At 48.7% G+C, this 15166-nt stretch overlaps 2 protein-coding genes across 3 annotated transcripts in view; one reads left to right on the top strand and one right to left on the bottom strand.

Moving 5' to 3' along the window:
- KCNIP1 (potassium voltage-gated channel interacting protein 1) overlaps window positions 1-15166 on the top strand; it is a 299520-nt gene that overhangs the window by 18937 nt on the left and 265417 nt on the right. The window lies entirely within an intron of this gene.
- Window positions 575-7978, bottom strand: KCNMB1 (potassium calcium-activated channel subfamily M regulatory beta subunit 1). The gene is made up of 4 exons (XM_040976717.1): window positions 7845-7978; window positions 4933-5090; window positions 3385-3556; window positions 575-1246 (listed from the first exon to the last, which is right to left on the bottom strand). The coding sequence occupies exons 2-4, from the start codon at window positions 5064-5066 to the stop codon at window positions 977-979; spliced, it is 576 nt and encodes a 191-aa protein (XP_040832651.1). The 5' UTR covers window positions 5067-5090; window positions 7845-7978; the 3' UTR covers window positions 575-976.

Consider the following 15166-nt stretch of genomic DNA (forward strand, 5'->3'; position numbering starts at 1 on the left):
AACATCTACTATTGCTTTTCAGAATAAAAACAAAACAAAATGCAACCTTTCTATGGCAGAAATTTTAGAAAAATTGAAAAATGAAAATGAAAAGTAAGATAGGGAAAAAAAAATTAGAATCCACCACAATTGCACTGTTAACAAGTTCAAAAGTTTTTGTCTCCTTTCCTTCTAGTGTTTGGTAATTTTGCAGACACAACCCCAGGTTGAAAATATTTGGGGGGAAAAAACCATCAGTACTAAATGTGTATAAACAATTTTTCTTCTTATTATTTCCTAAGCAATGCAATACAACTATTTACATAGCACTTCCTGTGCATTTGGTATTTACATAATCTAGAGATTATTTAAAGCACACAGGAGAATGTAAGTTCTCAGTAGATACGATGCCATTTTATAGAAAGCACTTGAAAATTCATGGATTTTGAAATCCACAGGGAGTCTCAGAAGCAATTCCTCATGGATACTGAAGGATGACTGTATTTGTTAGCTAACATTTGAACACAAATGTGTATAAAATCTATGATCCTTTAAAAAACAATCGCTCTTCTAAATGTACTCTAAAAACTGAGAGCTGCTGTTGTTTTTTATTATGAAATTCAAAGTAAGACCAGTAGTCTGCCAAGGATGGCTGCCAGATGGGACAAACAAGCCTTTGCACCATCAAGGAATAATAGGAGAGAGGTGGCCATCCTTGCTGTAGTGACACAATAGGAATCAGATATGAGTCAGTTGAGAGGAAACCAGCAACGGAGAACTAGAACTCTTGGCCTTGTGTCCAGCAAGGCATTAGGAGCCACTGTACATTCTTGAGTCGGAAATGACATTAACTAAGGGATTTCCCCAAGGTCAGCTGTGAAGCAGAAGGCAGGATGAGCTGAACAGGGGTTAGGAGAGCAGGGGCAAGAGACTGGCTCTGTGAGTGGGGAGCAAGCCCACCCCTGGGAATCAGACAGTGGAGGCAGCAGGAATGAGGCTACTTCTGGGCCGCCAGGATGGAGAGTGACCGATTGATCTTCACCATGGCAATAATGAGGAGGCCACCAGTGAGCAGGAAGGTGGGCCAGAAGAGGGAGGAAAGGAGAGCCTGGGGCCCATAGAGACGCTGGTACAGGACGCTCGTCTCATTCTCCCGCATCGCAGAGAAGCAGTAGAAAACCTGGCGCTCATGGAACTTGGCTCTGACCTTCTCAACATCAGCCCTGGCCATCTGGTAGTTGTCCAGGCTTCCAGGGATGTAGGAGCACTGTTGGGAGAGAAACAAGAGCACCTGTGGGTTAGATGCTTATGTGTCTTAGGGTTCTAAACAAGGAGGCTTGGAGGGGAGTAAAAATGAATGCCAGCTTCTCTGCAGTGGAATCAGCATTTCCATTTGAGCAATGTGTTGCCTCAGAGGGCACAATGACTGCATGTTGTGTGTGGCTGGTGGACCTGGAACTCTCAGGTACCCCTGTGCACTTGGATGCAGGGCCCCAGGTGGGTTCCTAGCTCTGCTTCTGTTGGCATAGTAAATTGCTCATCTATTCTGAGCCTGGATATTTTCCTCGCTTAAATAGGTTAATAACAATATCATGTCCAAAGGGTATTACTAAAGACTTCAAAAACCTGTCTAAGGAGGCCAGTGATTGACACAGGCCCAGTAGGAGCAGAATTGAAAATTAGACCAGAGGCCATATGCTCAGTTGCCCATAGGGTTCATTTGGGTGGTGTCCACAAGTGAAATGGGCCAAGTAGTAGGGGCACGGATGCCATGTGATGTCTGCTTCAGTGCCAGGGATAACTGGGAGAGAGTGACAGAGCCTGGTAAAAGGGAAAGAGCCAGCTGCATCACCCAAACTGGCAGTCCCCACTATCTCTGGCCAAGCAATACATGCCAGCCAGAAGACCAACAGCAGCCAGGCTGAAAAGAAATCAGAAAAGGAGATTTGAATGTAAATTCGCACAACTCAAAAACATTGGCAGAAACCCGAACTGAAAAGTTCTTTGATGTCTGAGCTTAAGTGAAGCAAACAAAATCTGTTGGGAAGCTAGCATTTGATGCTGGGCCCCAGAGGAAAGAGAACACATTGGAAATAAGTCTCTGCAGGCAGATTACTAGGAACTTTCTGGTCTGGTTAGATGAAGTCCAGCTAGAAAGTTTTCTAAAGAAGGTATCTAATGGACAGCCTGCCTGGCTTTATCTTTGTTCTGTGCTGGCAGGCTTCAGTGTTACTTGGGTAAGCCACAGGGAGGTGCTCTGGACGGGTGGTCCCCTCCTTACCTGCAGAATCCCAGCGCAGGGCTCCCCACTAGCACATTTGTACTGACTCTGAATTGTTGAGGTGCGGCTCAAAAGTCAGGTGCTCACTACAAAACTCTAAAGATGGAGGACCCCTGCACTTGTGAAATTACATCTGAGATCAAGTGTGCAGACATGAAACCCAAATGGCCAGTGTTGAGTTGGCTTCTCCCCAAGCTGTGGACTTCCTGAGTTTGAATGAGGTCTGTTCCTGACAGCGTTCAGTCAATGTGGCGAATGTTGTATCACGCTCTGGCAGCCTAGAAATGGGGGAGAGTGGCCTCCAGATGTAGATGTCTTTCCAGTGAAGGAACAGGTGGAGTAGTGAGATGTTGGCTCCTGAGGACCTGTCATGCAGAACTGCAGGGCACAACAGGGTTCTTTCTTTCCTTTTTTTTTTTTCTCAAAGATTTACTTATTTTTATTGCAAAGTCAGATATACAGAGAGGAGAGACAGAGAGAAGGATCCTCCATCCGAGAATTCACTCCCCAAGTGACCGCAATAGCCGGTGCTGCGCCAATCCGAAGCCAGGAGCCAGGAACCTCCTCCAGGTCTCCCCAATGGGTGCAGGATCCCAAGGCTTTGGGCCATCTTTGACTGCTTTCCTAGGCCTCAAGCAGGGAGCTGGATGGCAAATGGGGCTGCTAGGATTAGAACAGGAGCCTATATGGGATCCTGGTGCATTTTAGGCAAGGACTTTAGCTGCTAGGCCATTGTGTCGGGCCCACAGGGTTCTTAAGAGCATGGATCACTTCCCCGAACTAATTACTGGAGACCTGGCTCGAGTCTCCTCCAGGCTGCTAGCTATGACCTTGAAAAACCTTGCCTCCTGAGTACAGTTGTGGACATGGAGCCAGACAGGCCTAAGTTCAACCACCAGTTCTTACTTGTGTGACCTTGGTCACTAACACAACTTCTCTGAACCTTGCGGAAGGGACTCATGAGGGTGTCTTGTAACTGGAACTGTCATGATTTTATATCAGCTGTATGAGACACAAGGTGAGTGGGTACATCATTGTCAGCCTTGGGGATGTGGACACATAGGGACAAGCTCACACACCTGTCAGGGACAAAGGGATGTGTCTCTGTGCCCTGATGTCAGTACCTGCTGGTTCCGGTCCCGAGTATCCTCCGTGTGGTACAGCATAGCCCACTTGCCCACAGCAGACACATTGACCCATAGGCATGGGTATTGGGGCACCTTCTTGCCCTCCAGCTCCTCCTGGTCCCTGATGTTGGTCTCAATCAGCTGACACAAGGCTTCCTGGGTCCACACACTGAGGAAACCACACACATATACACACACATCAGAACCAGGATGACACACAGAGTAGCTCCTTTGAATGCTTGATTCCTTGGGAGCCCTTAAAGGCCTCCAGCACTGGGACCCTTGTCTTGTCATAAATGCCTGGCACTGATGGCATAGGAACCCAGAGTCCCTGGACTTGGAGAGGAACCAGAATCCAAATTCCAGAGTTGATGGGGTATTGGTCTTCATCTGCATGAATGGTTTTCAATCCTGGAGACTCACCCATAAACCTGGGGAGCTTTCAGAGCAATGCTTGTGGCCAAGTCACATCTCACACCAAATGAATGATAACTTCTCAGGAGGTGGGGCCCAAACTCTCATGTTTCCTTAGAAAGCATTTCAGTACACCTCTGGCCAGCAGCCAGACCTGAGATCTCCTTGCTCACAACAGCCTCACTGACAGAGGTACAAAGGGGGTTCTGAAAGATCAAGTGACTGTTCTGAGGCCACACAGCTCCTGAGGTGTCTGAGAGTCTGGGTGACTTGAGAATCTGTCCCTTACCCTAAAAAATAGCAGATGCTAGAGCAGGGTGGGACTAGGTAAGATGGGAATGGTGTGCAGTTGGGACACAGCATATGGGAGGCACATGGCTGCTCTGAGCAGTGCCTCACTCGGGTAAGATTCCAGCCTGGATTGGCTCCAGTGTTGTAAAAGAGTGAGGACAGTGCAGGCCCCAGAGAGCTACCCAGCTCAGCAACACACTGACACATCACTTATGACTCATCCCTCTTTTATCCTGCGGGAGATGCATTGCCAGGCATGGCGAGGAGGTGGAGGGGGAGGTGCCAGCGGCTGGAACGGGCACAGAGGCAGGGTCTGAGATTTCTAAGTACGGGCTGAGAGTCCCAAGCATGTTTGCTCCAAACAGAGCATGAATCAGGGATTTCTCAGCTCCTCCATAAAAGCTTGAGTGGTGACATGGCACTAAGCAGGGCATGGAATGTTCTCTAAGATTCCTCAACAGAATTCCAGGGAAGCAGTTGTGGACTCCATGCAAACACTTCCTACTTAGCAGAGAACTGTCCTCTGCCTGTGGTTTTTCTGAGGGGAGAAAACTACAAAGAAGCTGCGAAAGTCTGAGACTCTGATTCTTTGCTGCAGCAAGAAGTGTTTTTTCTATCCTTGGCTGCTTCTAAGAGAAGGGCACCTTGCACCTGCTATCATCCAGGCCTGATCAGGGTAGGCTCAGCCCAGCTTACCCTCCCTACCCTGGAACTAAAAACAAGCATTCTCTTGACTGTCCTACCTAGTGTGAGAGTCAGATCAGAGTTGAAGTTCATTGTAGACACCAGATCTTTAGAGGAGAGCCAAGAGTTGGGGGACCAGTGAGCAGGGTGTGGTACCTTTTCTGGTAGAGGGGCAGCACAGTAGTGCCCAGGATGTAGTAGGTAATGACAGCACACATCACCATGGCCACACCCAGGCAAAGGGCTCGAGTCTCTCCCCGTTTCTGGGCCATCACCAGCTTCTTCCCCATGTCTTCTGGGGACAGCAGTCATCTCTAGGACGACAAAGGAAAACAAGGAAATGATATCAGCCAAAGTACACAGGGAAAGAAGGACAGGGGAAAGGGAAGCAGACTTGACCATTAACATCCCTGCTTTCACGGAGGTAGCGTTGCAATGTCCAGAGGGCTTTTTGTTGACCACCACTCACCAGAAGGTGTTACCTCATCTTGCTTGATGTACAGATAAAGAATCTGTGGCTCAGAGAGGTCAAGTTTGCATAGCACCTGATAGGCTCATATCCCCAAGATGTTCCAATGTTGTAATCCCTGGAATCTATGTCATTTTAAATGGTAATGACTTTGCAGAAGTACTTAAGGATCTTGAGTTAAAGAGAAAGATCTCAGATTATCCAAGTAGACCCTAAAATGACTGCCCATGAGGATGCTAAAGAGGGAGGCATGGGTTGATTAGACATAAAAGGAGGAAGTAGGACCAGGGAGACAGATTGGGATGACGTAGTCACAAACCAGGGCTTGTGAGAAGACAAGGAACCCTGTGTACCCTGGGAAGATTTGCAGACTCCAACTACACAGACAGTGGGCTGCTCTTGCATGGGGTCATCTTGCATAGGACCACAGGAGGCTAACACAGCAAGCAAGTAGCAGATTTGTATTACTCCACATCTGCCCCCCTGCAGGGATGTTCCCAGAAAAGCTAGGTGCTTTTACCTACTCTGCTGAGAAACAGGCTGGGCTGAAGGCAGTATGCAAACAAGGGTGTGAGGTGCCAACAGGAAGCACAGGCCATTGGGGCAGGAGATTTCTCAGATCTGAATCCCTACAAGGGTCACCTCCCCATTTCCAGCACAAGAAGACGGTAGTTTGGGGACCTCAGGGACTAACATCTTGACTTAGGCCTGGAAGACACCTTCAGCCCCAACAGAATGGGGCTGGGAGTCACTGATTGCTCCCTGCGGCCACTTTCCTTCTTGCCATCCCCCTCTTCCCAGGGCAGGTATATTCCCACTCCTCACCCCTCAAGTCAGATCAGATTTATAGAGAGAGCAAGCCACGCAGAGAAAAATCTTCCATTCACTAGTTCACTTCCCCAATGGCTGCAAGGGCCAGAGCTGAGCCAATCCAAAAGCAGGACCAGGACCTTCCTCTGGGTCTTTGACATGGGTGCAGGGTCCCAAGGCCTTGGGCCATCCTCTATTGCTTTCCTAGGCCAGAAGCAGGGAGGTGGATGGGAAGTAGAGCAGCCAAGACATGCATCCATGCCCACATGGGATCCCAGCACTTGTAAGGTGAGCATTTAATCAGTGGATTAATGGAATCTTTAAAAAGTAGCCCTCCAGCAGGTGCCACCCAGAGCCACATCGTGCTGCCTAGCTGTAGTCCTCCTGTGGGTTTTTCACTTATTCTGGTGGCTGTCCTAGAGCCTTCCTGTGAATTTCCTTATTGTTACTTTTTTATTCATTTGAAACTAACCAGAGCCATTGTTACCAAAAGCACCAGGGCCCTGGGACCCTTTCTTGGGAATCCCCTATTTAGGGGAAATTGTAAATAGATATGGCGGCTGGCGGGAGGGGGTCCACTTTTTTTTTTACCTTCCAGGTCCCCAAAACAATAAGAGTACATTGTTTTTCTAGCTTAGTGTCTAGGAGACAAGCATTAGCTCAGAAGGCTTTCCAGCAGCGTACTTTATTTTGCACTCAGCTTGTCTGCTGTACTGGATTGTTTTATACATCCCATCAGCGCTCCCTTACACCGCTGCCTGCCAAGCAGCCCTAGCTGCGACTGCCCTAAAGAGGAGAGCCCACAGTTGGGCACCAGGATTGCAGCTCTATCCCACCCTCCCTGTGAAATGGCCCGCCCCCACCCTTTGACTGACAGACATAGCACCCAGTGACAACTTTTCCTCCCTCACTTGGGGAAGCCCAGAGGGAAGCCCTTATATTCTAACAGAGACACCATCAAGTCACCAGTAGAAAAAACGTTCCCCTGGCGATGTAACATGTTCTTGTCTGTGCTTTCATATCCTTTTCTGATAGTTCTATGGGCTTCTGGGAAATGCGATTTTCTCCCTGGTACCTGTTCTGGCTTCTGAAGTTCATGCACCTTTTCATAGGATGGCCTGGAGGTGAGCAAAAGGTTTTCCAGCTGTGTGCTGGATATAGGAAAGATGGCAAATGGCAGAGGCAGGCAGGGTTTTGTAGAGTTCTGTGGGATCGGGTAGTTAAACAGACATCTGCTCCTTAGAAGGACATAGGTGACATAGAAGTTTTTAGGTTTGATAGGGTATAGGGCAGAGGGATTCTGAGGTCACCAGACATGGCATCAAATCCAGGCTTTGCCACTTGGCAACCACGTGGCTATCACAGCAGAGAAGACTGATACCTGCCTCAGAGAGCTCTGAAAGAGGTGAAACTTTCCATCACCTTGCATGCAGGTCTCATGGTGCTTGGCCAGCGCCAGCCCTCCAGGAAAACCACCTGCTGGTCTTAATGCACAGGAAAGCCTGAAAGTTGGGTGCAGAAGTCTGGAGTGCTCCTGCCATCCCTAGGTATTATTCCACGCCACTGGCGGCACACAGCAGGACTGGCTGAGCTCATTTGCTGCCCTCTGGCCACTCTGGATGTTGGGCCAGGGCAGGGCCACCCTCTGCTGACCAGGAGCCCAGAATCCTGGTTGTCAGCCCCCAGAGGAAGGGGCTGCCTGGCTGTCCCTCCCAGCCCCATCTCAGGCTGCTTCCCGTGGAACTCCCTGCAGCCCCCCCTTTCCCAGGCTCTGGGATGCGTTACTCACAGGCTCCTGGTGCCTTGCGGGTCTTCAGCAGACAGAGGGCTTCTTTCTGCCTGGTCCCCCAGCCCCCACCCCAAAAGAGGCCCCGGAGCGCTAGCAGGAAGTTTGGCCTCCCAGCCCGTCTCCAGGGAAGCAGCCTTGGGTCCCCATCTGGGACGAGCCTCCATGCCCAAACATGGTCAAGTCTGAGCGCACAGCCTCAGGAAACAGACAAGAGATCGCAAGGACCCAGCCTGGACTCAGCAGCTGCAGTCCAGGCCCCGGCACCTGCATTGCCCAGAGTCTCATGAGAAACAGATTTCAAACAACAGACAGAAACAACACTCAGAAACCAGAAAAGACTGTCCGATATATTTGGAAGCATTTCTTCTTCAATGGGTCTCTGTGCTGGCAGAGATGCAAGAGTAGGGTTTTGCTTTTTTTTTTTTTTTCTGTTGGCCCAGTGGAGGGAGGAGGAGTTGAATGGGGTGAAGGGGAGGGAGGCTTGGCTGGTCACCAATCCTGGGCATAATCCTGTGGAGCAGCTATCCCCTCTTGCCTTGACCGTTCATGCTGTGTGACCCTGGAAAGGTGATGGCACTTTTCTGAAACTCAGTTTTCTGCCCTGGACTATCAGGATTTGAATCTTACTTTGTGAGTAGGTAGCATGATGCACTAGGGGTGGAGCCACCACTCATGGACACCAGCACACCATATGAGCACTGGTTGAAGTTCTGGCTGCTTTATTTCCAATCCATCTCCACGCTGATGCACCTGGGAAAGCAGCAGCAGATGGCTCAAGTGCTTGGGCCCCTGCATCCATGTGAGAGACACAGAAAAAGCTCCAGGTTCCTGGCTTTGGTCTGGCCCAGCCCCAGTGTTTGCAGCCATTTAGGGAGTGAGCCAGTGTATGGAAGATCTCTCTTTCTTTCTGCCTTTCAAATAAATAAAACAAATAAAATTTAGTTTAAATATTTACTCTTGTCCCTGTAGTATGAGGGTTAGAGATGGGGGTAGGGGAGTATTAGGGCAGCAGAAGACAATGCTCTAAGGTCAGACCTCTCCACGGCCGTTTCCAGTGAGCCTTCTGCTGGGATAGCGTAGCGGTCACGGCCTTCGCAGGCATTCAAAGCGGAGGACCGCTGCTATCAGTAAGGCGTGGGTTCAGCATCGCGGGCACACCATGATCTAGATTTCCTTGTTTCATCACCTGTCAGGATAAAAGCTCAGCACACTCATGTACTGGGCCTCTTGTCAGAACCCAGATAATACGCCAGGGCAGCTTGCTTGTCCTAGTGACACAGTGAAGAAGCAGACATTGAGATCCGGAGGCTCCAAATAACAGGTTGAAGGTTACTGTGCCCTGCTGGCCAGAGCCAAGTTCAAGATGGTTCTTCTCAATTGCAGAGCCCAGGTTGCTTCTGCTGAGCCAGGAGCTGACAGAACATGTGAAAGTGCCAGGGACCAGCTGCCTGAGGTTCTATGGGGAACCCCGAATACTCCTGGAACTCAGGCAGCTGCCTGGGCTCCCTGGTTACCCCTACCCCTGTCTGCCTCCAGCTGCTGAGAGGTAACTGTCAGGCTGGGACATGAGAGTGGCCTTTTAGGCCTCCTGGCTCTTCCCAACCCCCCCCCCCCCACTGTACCAGCAGAAGAGTATGCTGCCTATATAATGGGCATCTTAGCTAAGAGGGTCACGAGACCACCTTGCAGGTGGGTGAACAATGAAGGATGCAGGATCAGAAATTAACCCCAGGGAGAATGATTCCCCTCCCCAGCCCACCCCCTAGAGCTGGTCTTTGGCTTGTTGTCTTGCTGGAGAAGTCTTCCTGAGGCCCATTTGTGAATCCAGAGGTGCCAGCCCTCCCTCCAGTCCCTTGGGGGCAGAATAAAGACACAAAGCAGCCGATTGCCATTTTTAAGTCTGATCCAGGGGCGGCTTGCTCATTATGAGCTGGGAAGGGCCACACATTTGGAATTCATAAACACACAGGAGCCTTCTCCCTGAGGTAGTGTTCCAGGCTGGGAAGGAGTTGCAGGCTCCTCTCCCGTGCCTACATGAACTGCAACTGAAACGCACCGCTCAGCCTTGCCTTCCGGGGTGTGTGGAGGAAAACCTGTGTCCTTGACTGGCTGTGGGGTCATGGTTGAGAGACAGTTGCAAGTGAAGGGCAAGGAAATAAACTGCTATTGATGCTTGGCATTAAAACTGGGTTTCAGAGATCAAAATTTCTCTTTTTATCTTCAACTTTCCAATAAGCCATAGGGTCATAGAACAGTACAGGATGATAGTACCCAGCCAGGTAGAGATTTGGACCTGTTATACAAAAGGGGCAACTGACATTCATATGTGATGAATAAATTGCTCAAGCAAGTTACATGGCCTGGGCCTCAATTTGTCCATCCCCAAAATGGATATGAATCTACTGAGACCCTTGGAGTTCTTGGCACACGAGAGATCACTCCAGTTTGAAGATGGTCTTTCTCAGCACTCCTATGCCAGCATACATCACATCCAGGGAATTTTTTCAGCTTCCCACCATCCTTAAGAGCCTCATGTATGTCCTCCCCTTCAGCCTGCGTGGGGCTCCATAATTTCCTTGTCAACAAATGTGGTGGTAGAGACCCAACCCAGCTTCTAAGTCCTAAACAGGGATGCACTCTCTTGGGATACTTCCCCTGGAAACAGTTGAAGGTGGCAGGAAGCTGAGGCCATGTGCTCCACCTGACAGCCTCTGCTCCAGTCTTTTTTTTTTCTTCTTCTTTATAGATTTATTTTTATTGGAAAGGTGGATATACAGACAGGAGAGACAGAGAGGAAGATCTTCCATCTGATGGTTCACTCCCCACCTGAGCGCAACGGCTGGAGCTTAGCCAATCAGAAGCCAGCAGTCAGGAGCTCTTCCTGGTCTCCCACATGGTTGCAAGGTCCCAAGGCTTTGGGCCATCCTGTACTGCTTTCCCAGGCCACAAGCAGGGAGCTGGATGGGAAGCAGGGCCGTCGGGATTATAACCGGCGCCCATATGGGATCCTGGTGCAAGGTGAGGACTTTAATCACTATGCTATTGTGCTGGGCCCGTCTTTTTATGCTCCAGTCTTGCCAACAGCCCAGTGTCCCTCCTCAGGTTTGGGAGTGACCAAGCCTGCAGAGGGTTCCAGCCTCCAACCTTGGAGCCCCTCAGGCCTCCCACACCCTGAAGCATGGACAAGCCAGCCTCTCTGGGCTGTCTCTGGATACCTAATCCATAAAACTATGAGCAGAATAAATGATTGTTTCCTGCCTCTGTGTGTTGGAGTCATTTGTTTTGCAGCTGTGATACCTGGAACACAGCGTAAATGATTGAGAAGAGGAACTCTTAGTGAAGCTGCTCATGGTGAGAGCATTCAACCAGTGAGAATTACAAACCCGAGCTTGCTGTGTGGAGGGCCCAAGAGTAGTCCAGACAGGCTTTATCTATGTTTCTATTTGGTTGCACACTGTGCAGAAATGGGAGACAAGGATAATAATCTGGGAAAGCATTTTCATTCCTGGAGGACCTGCTATGTGCCAGAGCATGAGCCACACACACACTACATACATACACATGCACACACATGTATAGGAGTGCATACATGTTCACATACACACACCGGGGCAGTTGCCTCCCACTCCTCTGTGATTTCACTTCCTGTAACCTGATCAACCATGATCTCAAGACATTCAATAGAAAATTCTGGAGAGAAATAATGTTAAGTTATAAATAACTTTTTATTACAACATGTTGTTAGACTTGTTCTATCTTTATAGTAGCCATTGTTACTGATCTCTTACTGTCTCTGACAAATTAAACTTTATCAAAAGTTAGTACAAATGGGAGAACACAATATACTTAAGGCTTGGTGCTGTCTGAAGTCTTAGGCATTCCCCGGGAGGTCAGAACACAACCAGGGTCTAAGGTACGCACACTCTGGATGTATACAAGCCAGAGTAACATTCCTCCCCACAAAAGGCCTATTCTTTCTCAGAACACAGTAAAGCCCCAGAATGTGATGTGGTGGAGTCAGGATTTGAACCTGTCCCCAGGGACTCCACTGCCTAGCCTGGTGCCTGTGCCTCCTAGGAGGCCCTTGGGGGCGGCTTTCCACAGGAACAGTGTTGTGACATCGCTCCAGCCACTTCACACACCCTGTTCTCTTTAGTTTCTCTCCCTTTCTGGATTATACAGCCACTTATTTCTTTCAGTCCTTCTGAATCAATATCTATTCTCTGCCGACACTCGGGGAAAATAACTCCCATAAATCAAGTCGATGACGGCCCATGCAGAGTATGCATCACTCTGAGTGCCGGGCAGAGGATGGGATGAGCCTTCCTCAGTACTGGCAAGACGATTGGTTCTCAACTATTTGTGCACCTGCGATGCTCAGGCTCTGAAGGCCTTCCCTATGTTGAGCTGAAGAAGGTGCCCCTTCCCTGTGGGGAAGGAATTTAGAATTCTCTGAAGTTGTAAAAATGTAAATCAGAAGATGCTTGAAGGGAGAGCATATAAAAGCAACTCTGGAATGGAACCATTCATGTATTTTCAATTATGTTACAATTATTGTTACAATTGTATTGTTACAATTGTTGTTACAAAATTGTTACAACTGCATTGCTACAATTGTTGTTACAATTGTATTGTTACAATCTATTGTTACAATTACTCTAGTTTATTAGGAGTTACTGTTACTTTCTTACTGTGCCTGCATTGTAATTAACCTTTATCATAAGATTCTCATGTGTATAGGGAAAAGCATGATGTGTAAAGGGAAAAAATGTGTAAAGTTTAGTCTTATCCTCCCTCATTTTCAGAAACCAACTGGGGGTCTTGGAAGGTACCCCTCCACCTTGGTAATAGGACACTACTGTAATAAAAAGCAGAGAAAATAATAATGGGAGGAAGACAAAATGTAACAGCAAAATTCAACATCCATGTTAGAACTAAATGTCAGGGTTGGGCTTCTGACATAGCAGAGAAAGCCACCTTCTACAATATCGGCATTCCATTTGAGCTCTGTCCACTTCGAATCTAGCACTCTGCTAATGCCTGTGAAAGCAGTGGAGGCTGGCTCAAGTCCTTGGGTCCCTGCCATACACATGGGGGATTCAGGTTGAGGCTCCTTGCTCTTGTCTGTAACAACGCTGGCTGTTGCAGCCATCTGGGGAGTGAACCAGAGGATGGAAGATCTGTCTCTCCACCTCTCCATCATTCTGACTTTGAAAATAAATAAATCTTAAAAGAAAGAACTAAATAGCAAATCTAGACATGACAAAACTTGCGGTCAGGGTGCTCCTGGGTGTGAGAAAAGACCTCTCCAATGCTCCATCCCCACCCTTCTCCATCAGGCTTGTCACTGACTTTTTCCCTGGCCTCATTTTTTTTTTTTTTGCTTACTAACAGAATATTTCAGCCTGCCACGTTGCTAACATCATTGCAAGCAGCTTGTACATCCTCTTTGAAATGAGGAGCGGTAGAACCAAAGAGCGCAGCTGATCATCTGGTTTGGAATGTCTGGGTTACTGCAGCTGTTCTTTGCAGCCCAGCATCCCAGCTCTGTGGATTGGGGTTGCATGGCATGTAGGTGCAGAGGGGAGGTGAGGCAGGATATTACCTCTTAGGAGAATTGCTGATCAGAGTGGCATGTGCTCTGGCACACACTCACAGGGGACGCACACTGCTGCCTCCAGGGTGCATGCCTCCTGATTCTGGACTTGTGATGTGCTTGTCCTCTTTCCTGGGACATGGACCTGGGTGTCACAGTTTCCTTCCTGTCCCCTTAGTCTCTTCATCTCCTGAACCAGGTCAATGCTCTAATTCAGCATGTTCAGAGCCATCACCTGCAGCACCCCACAACACTTGCCTTGTGTTTTACAACCATTCAGCTTTAATTTCCACTAACACATCTCCTCCCCCATCATCACCACTGCCAGAGTACAGTGCTTGAAGATCAGGCTCTGTAGCTAGTTTTGTTCTGTCATAGCTCTAGCACCCCAGGATTTAAACACAGGTTCTTGGGGGTTTTTGTTGTGGCTGCAGTTTAGTTGGTGGGGATGTGGGAAACTCTCTTATAACAGAATAATCATTGTCTTGTAGCATAAAACATTTTTCCTAGGGAAATCATAGTTTCTGTTAAACAGCTAAGCTGGCATAGATCTCACAGAAGCTGTGTTGTTGGAGTCTAGAACAATGCTTGCTTGCATGCTGGTTTGTGTTTAACAGAAAGCACTGCATTGTCAATTTATCAGAGGACCTATTTGATCTCCACCCACCCCTGCTGGCACCCACCTCATCTTGTCATTTCTAAGAATTGACAGACCCAAGGGAGATGGGGTCTTCAAGGACAAAGCTCAGGATGTGGCCTGGGGAAGTAAATGGAAATGGAATAAGATGGGATGATGGCACTAGGGGGTGATTTCCTAGACCTGCCCTAGCCTGATTTGGACCAAAGACACACACACACACACACACACACACACACACACACACACACACACACACAATGGGGCCAGTTCTGGGGGGTTGGTGATGCATCTTCCGGACACACAGTGTGGAGCTCTCCATTTCTGCTTGGCTGTAGCTTGGGCCAGTGGCCTCATGCAGTCCTCCATGAACCAGACAGGACCCTTCCAAATTCCAGGCAGCTGCATCCAGCAGGTAGAAGTCAGGAGTCCGGGATCAGCTGGAGGCCTTGGGATGCTACAGCAGGTTCATGCTGACTCTGGGAGAGCCCCTTCGGGCCTGTTGTGAAATTCTCAGAAACTGGAACTCCTTGGAAGGGTGGGAGCATTTGCATTGTGGACATCACCAAGCAACATAATCAATCCGGTCTTTGCCTTGTATTCTCCTGTTTTCTGTACCACACCTTGGAAGGTGCACCTAAATATGCAACCTGAGCTGGCATTAGCAGTCAATAACAGCAGGGAGGCGTGCCATACCTCAGAGGCTAGCAAGGTTGGACTGAGACTTGAAGGAGAGGAACAGGATAGCCCGCCTGAGGGGACACCACAGCGTAACTGACCTTACTCTCCTGGCACCCTTCCTTGGGGTCCTGATGACCCTTGGCTGAGTTCAGCTGAGAGTGACTATCTTGCTGTCCATCCAGGACACACAGTGGGGTGCAGAATGGAGAAAGACTTCTCTTTAGAAAAGTATACATCTCTCTGGATGTATAGATATATCTCTTCTAGAGGTGGGATGTGACTTTGGGACAGTAGAACCAGCAGAGGGCTGACACAGGAAGAATTCCCTGTAAGCTCCCGGGAAGATCTGTGGGGTGGTCTGAAGTTTACACAGTTAGGGTTCCCACACCAAAGCATTTGTACATCAAA

This window comes from Ochotona curzoniae, unplaced genomic scaffold (assembly GCF_017591425.1).
Source record: "Ochotona curzoniae isolate NIBS_2020 unplaced genomic scaffold, NIBS_Ocur_1.0 contig_1, whole genome shotgun sequence".
Classification (NCBI taxonomy): domain Eukaryota; kingdom Metazoa; phylum Chordata; class Mammalia; order Lagomorpha; family Ochotonidae; genus Ochotona; species Ochotona curzoniae.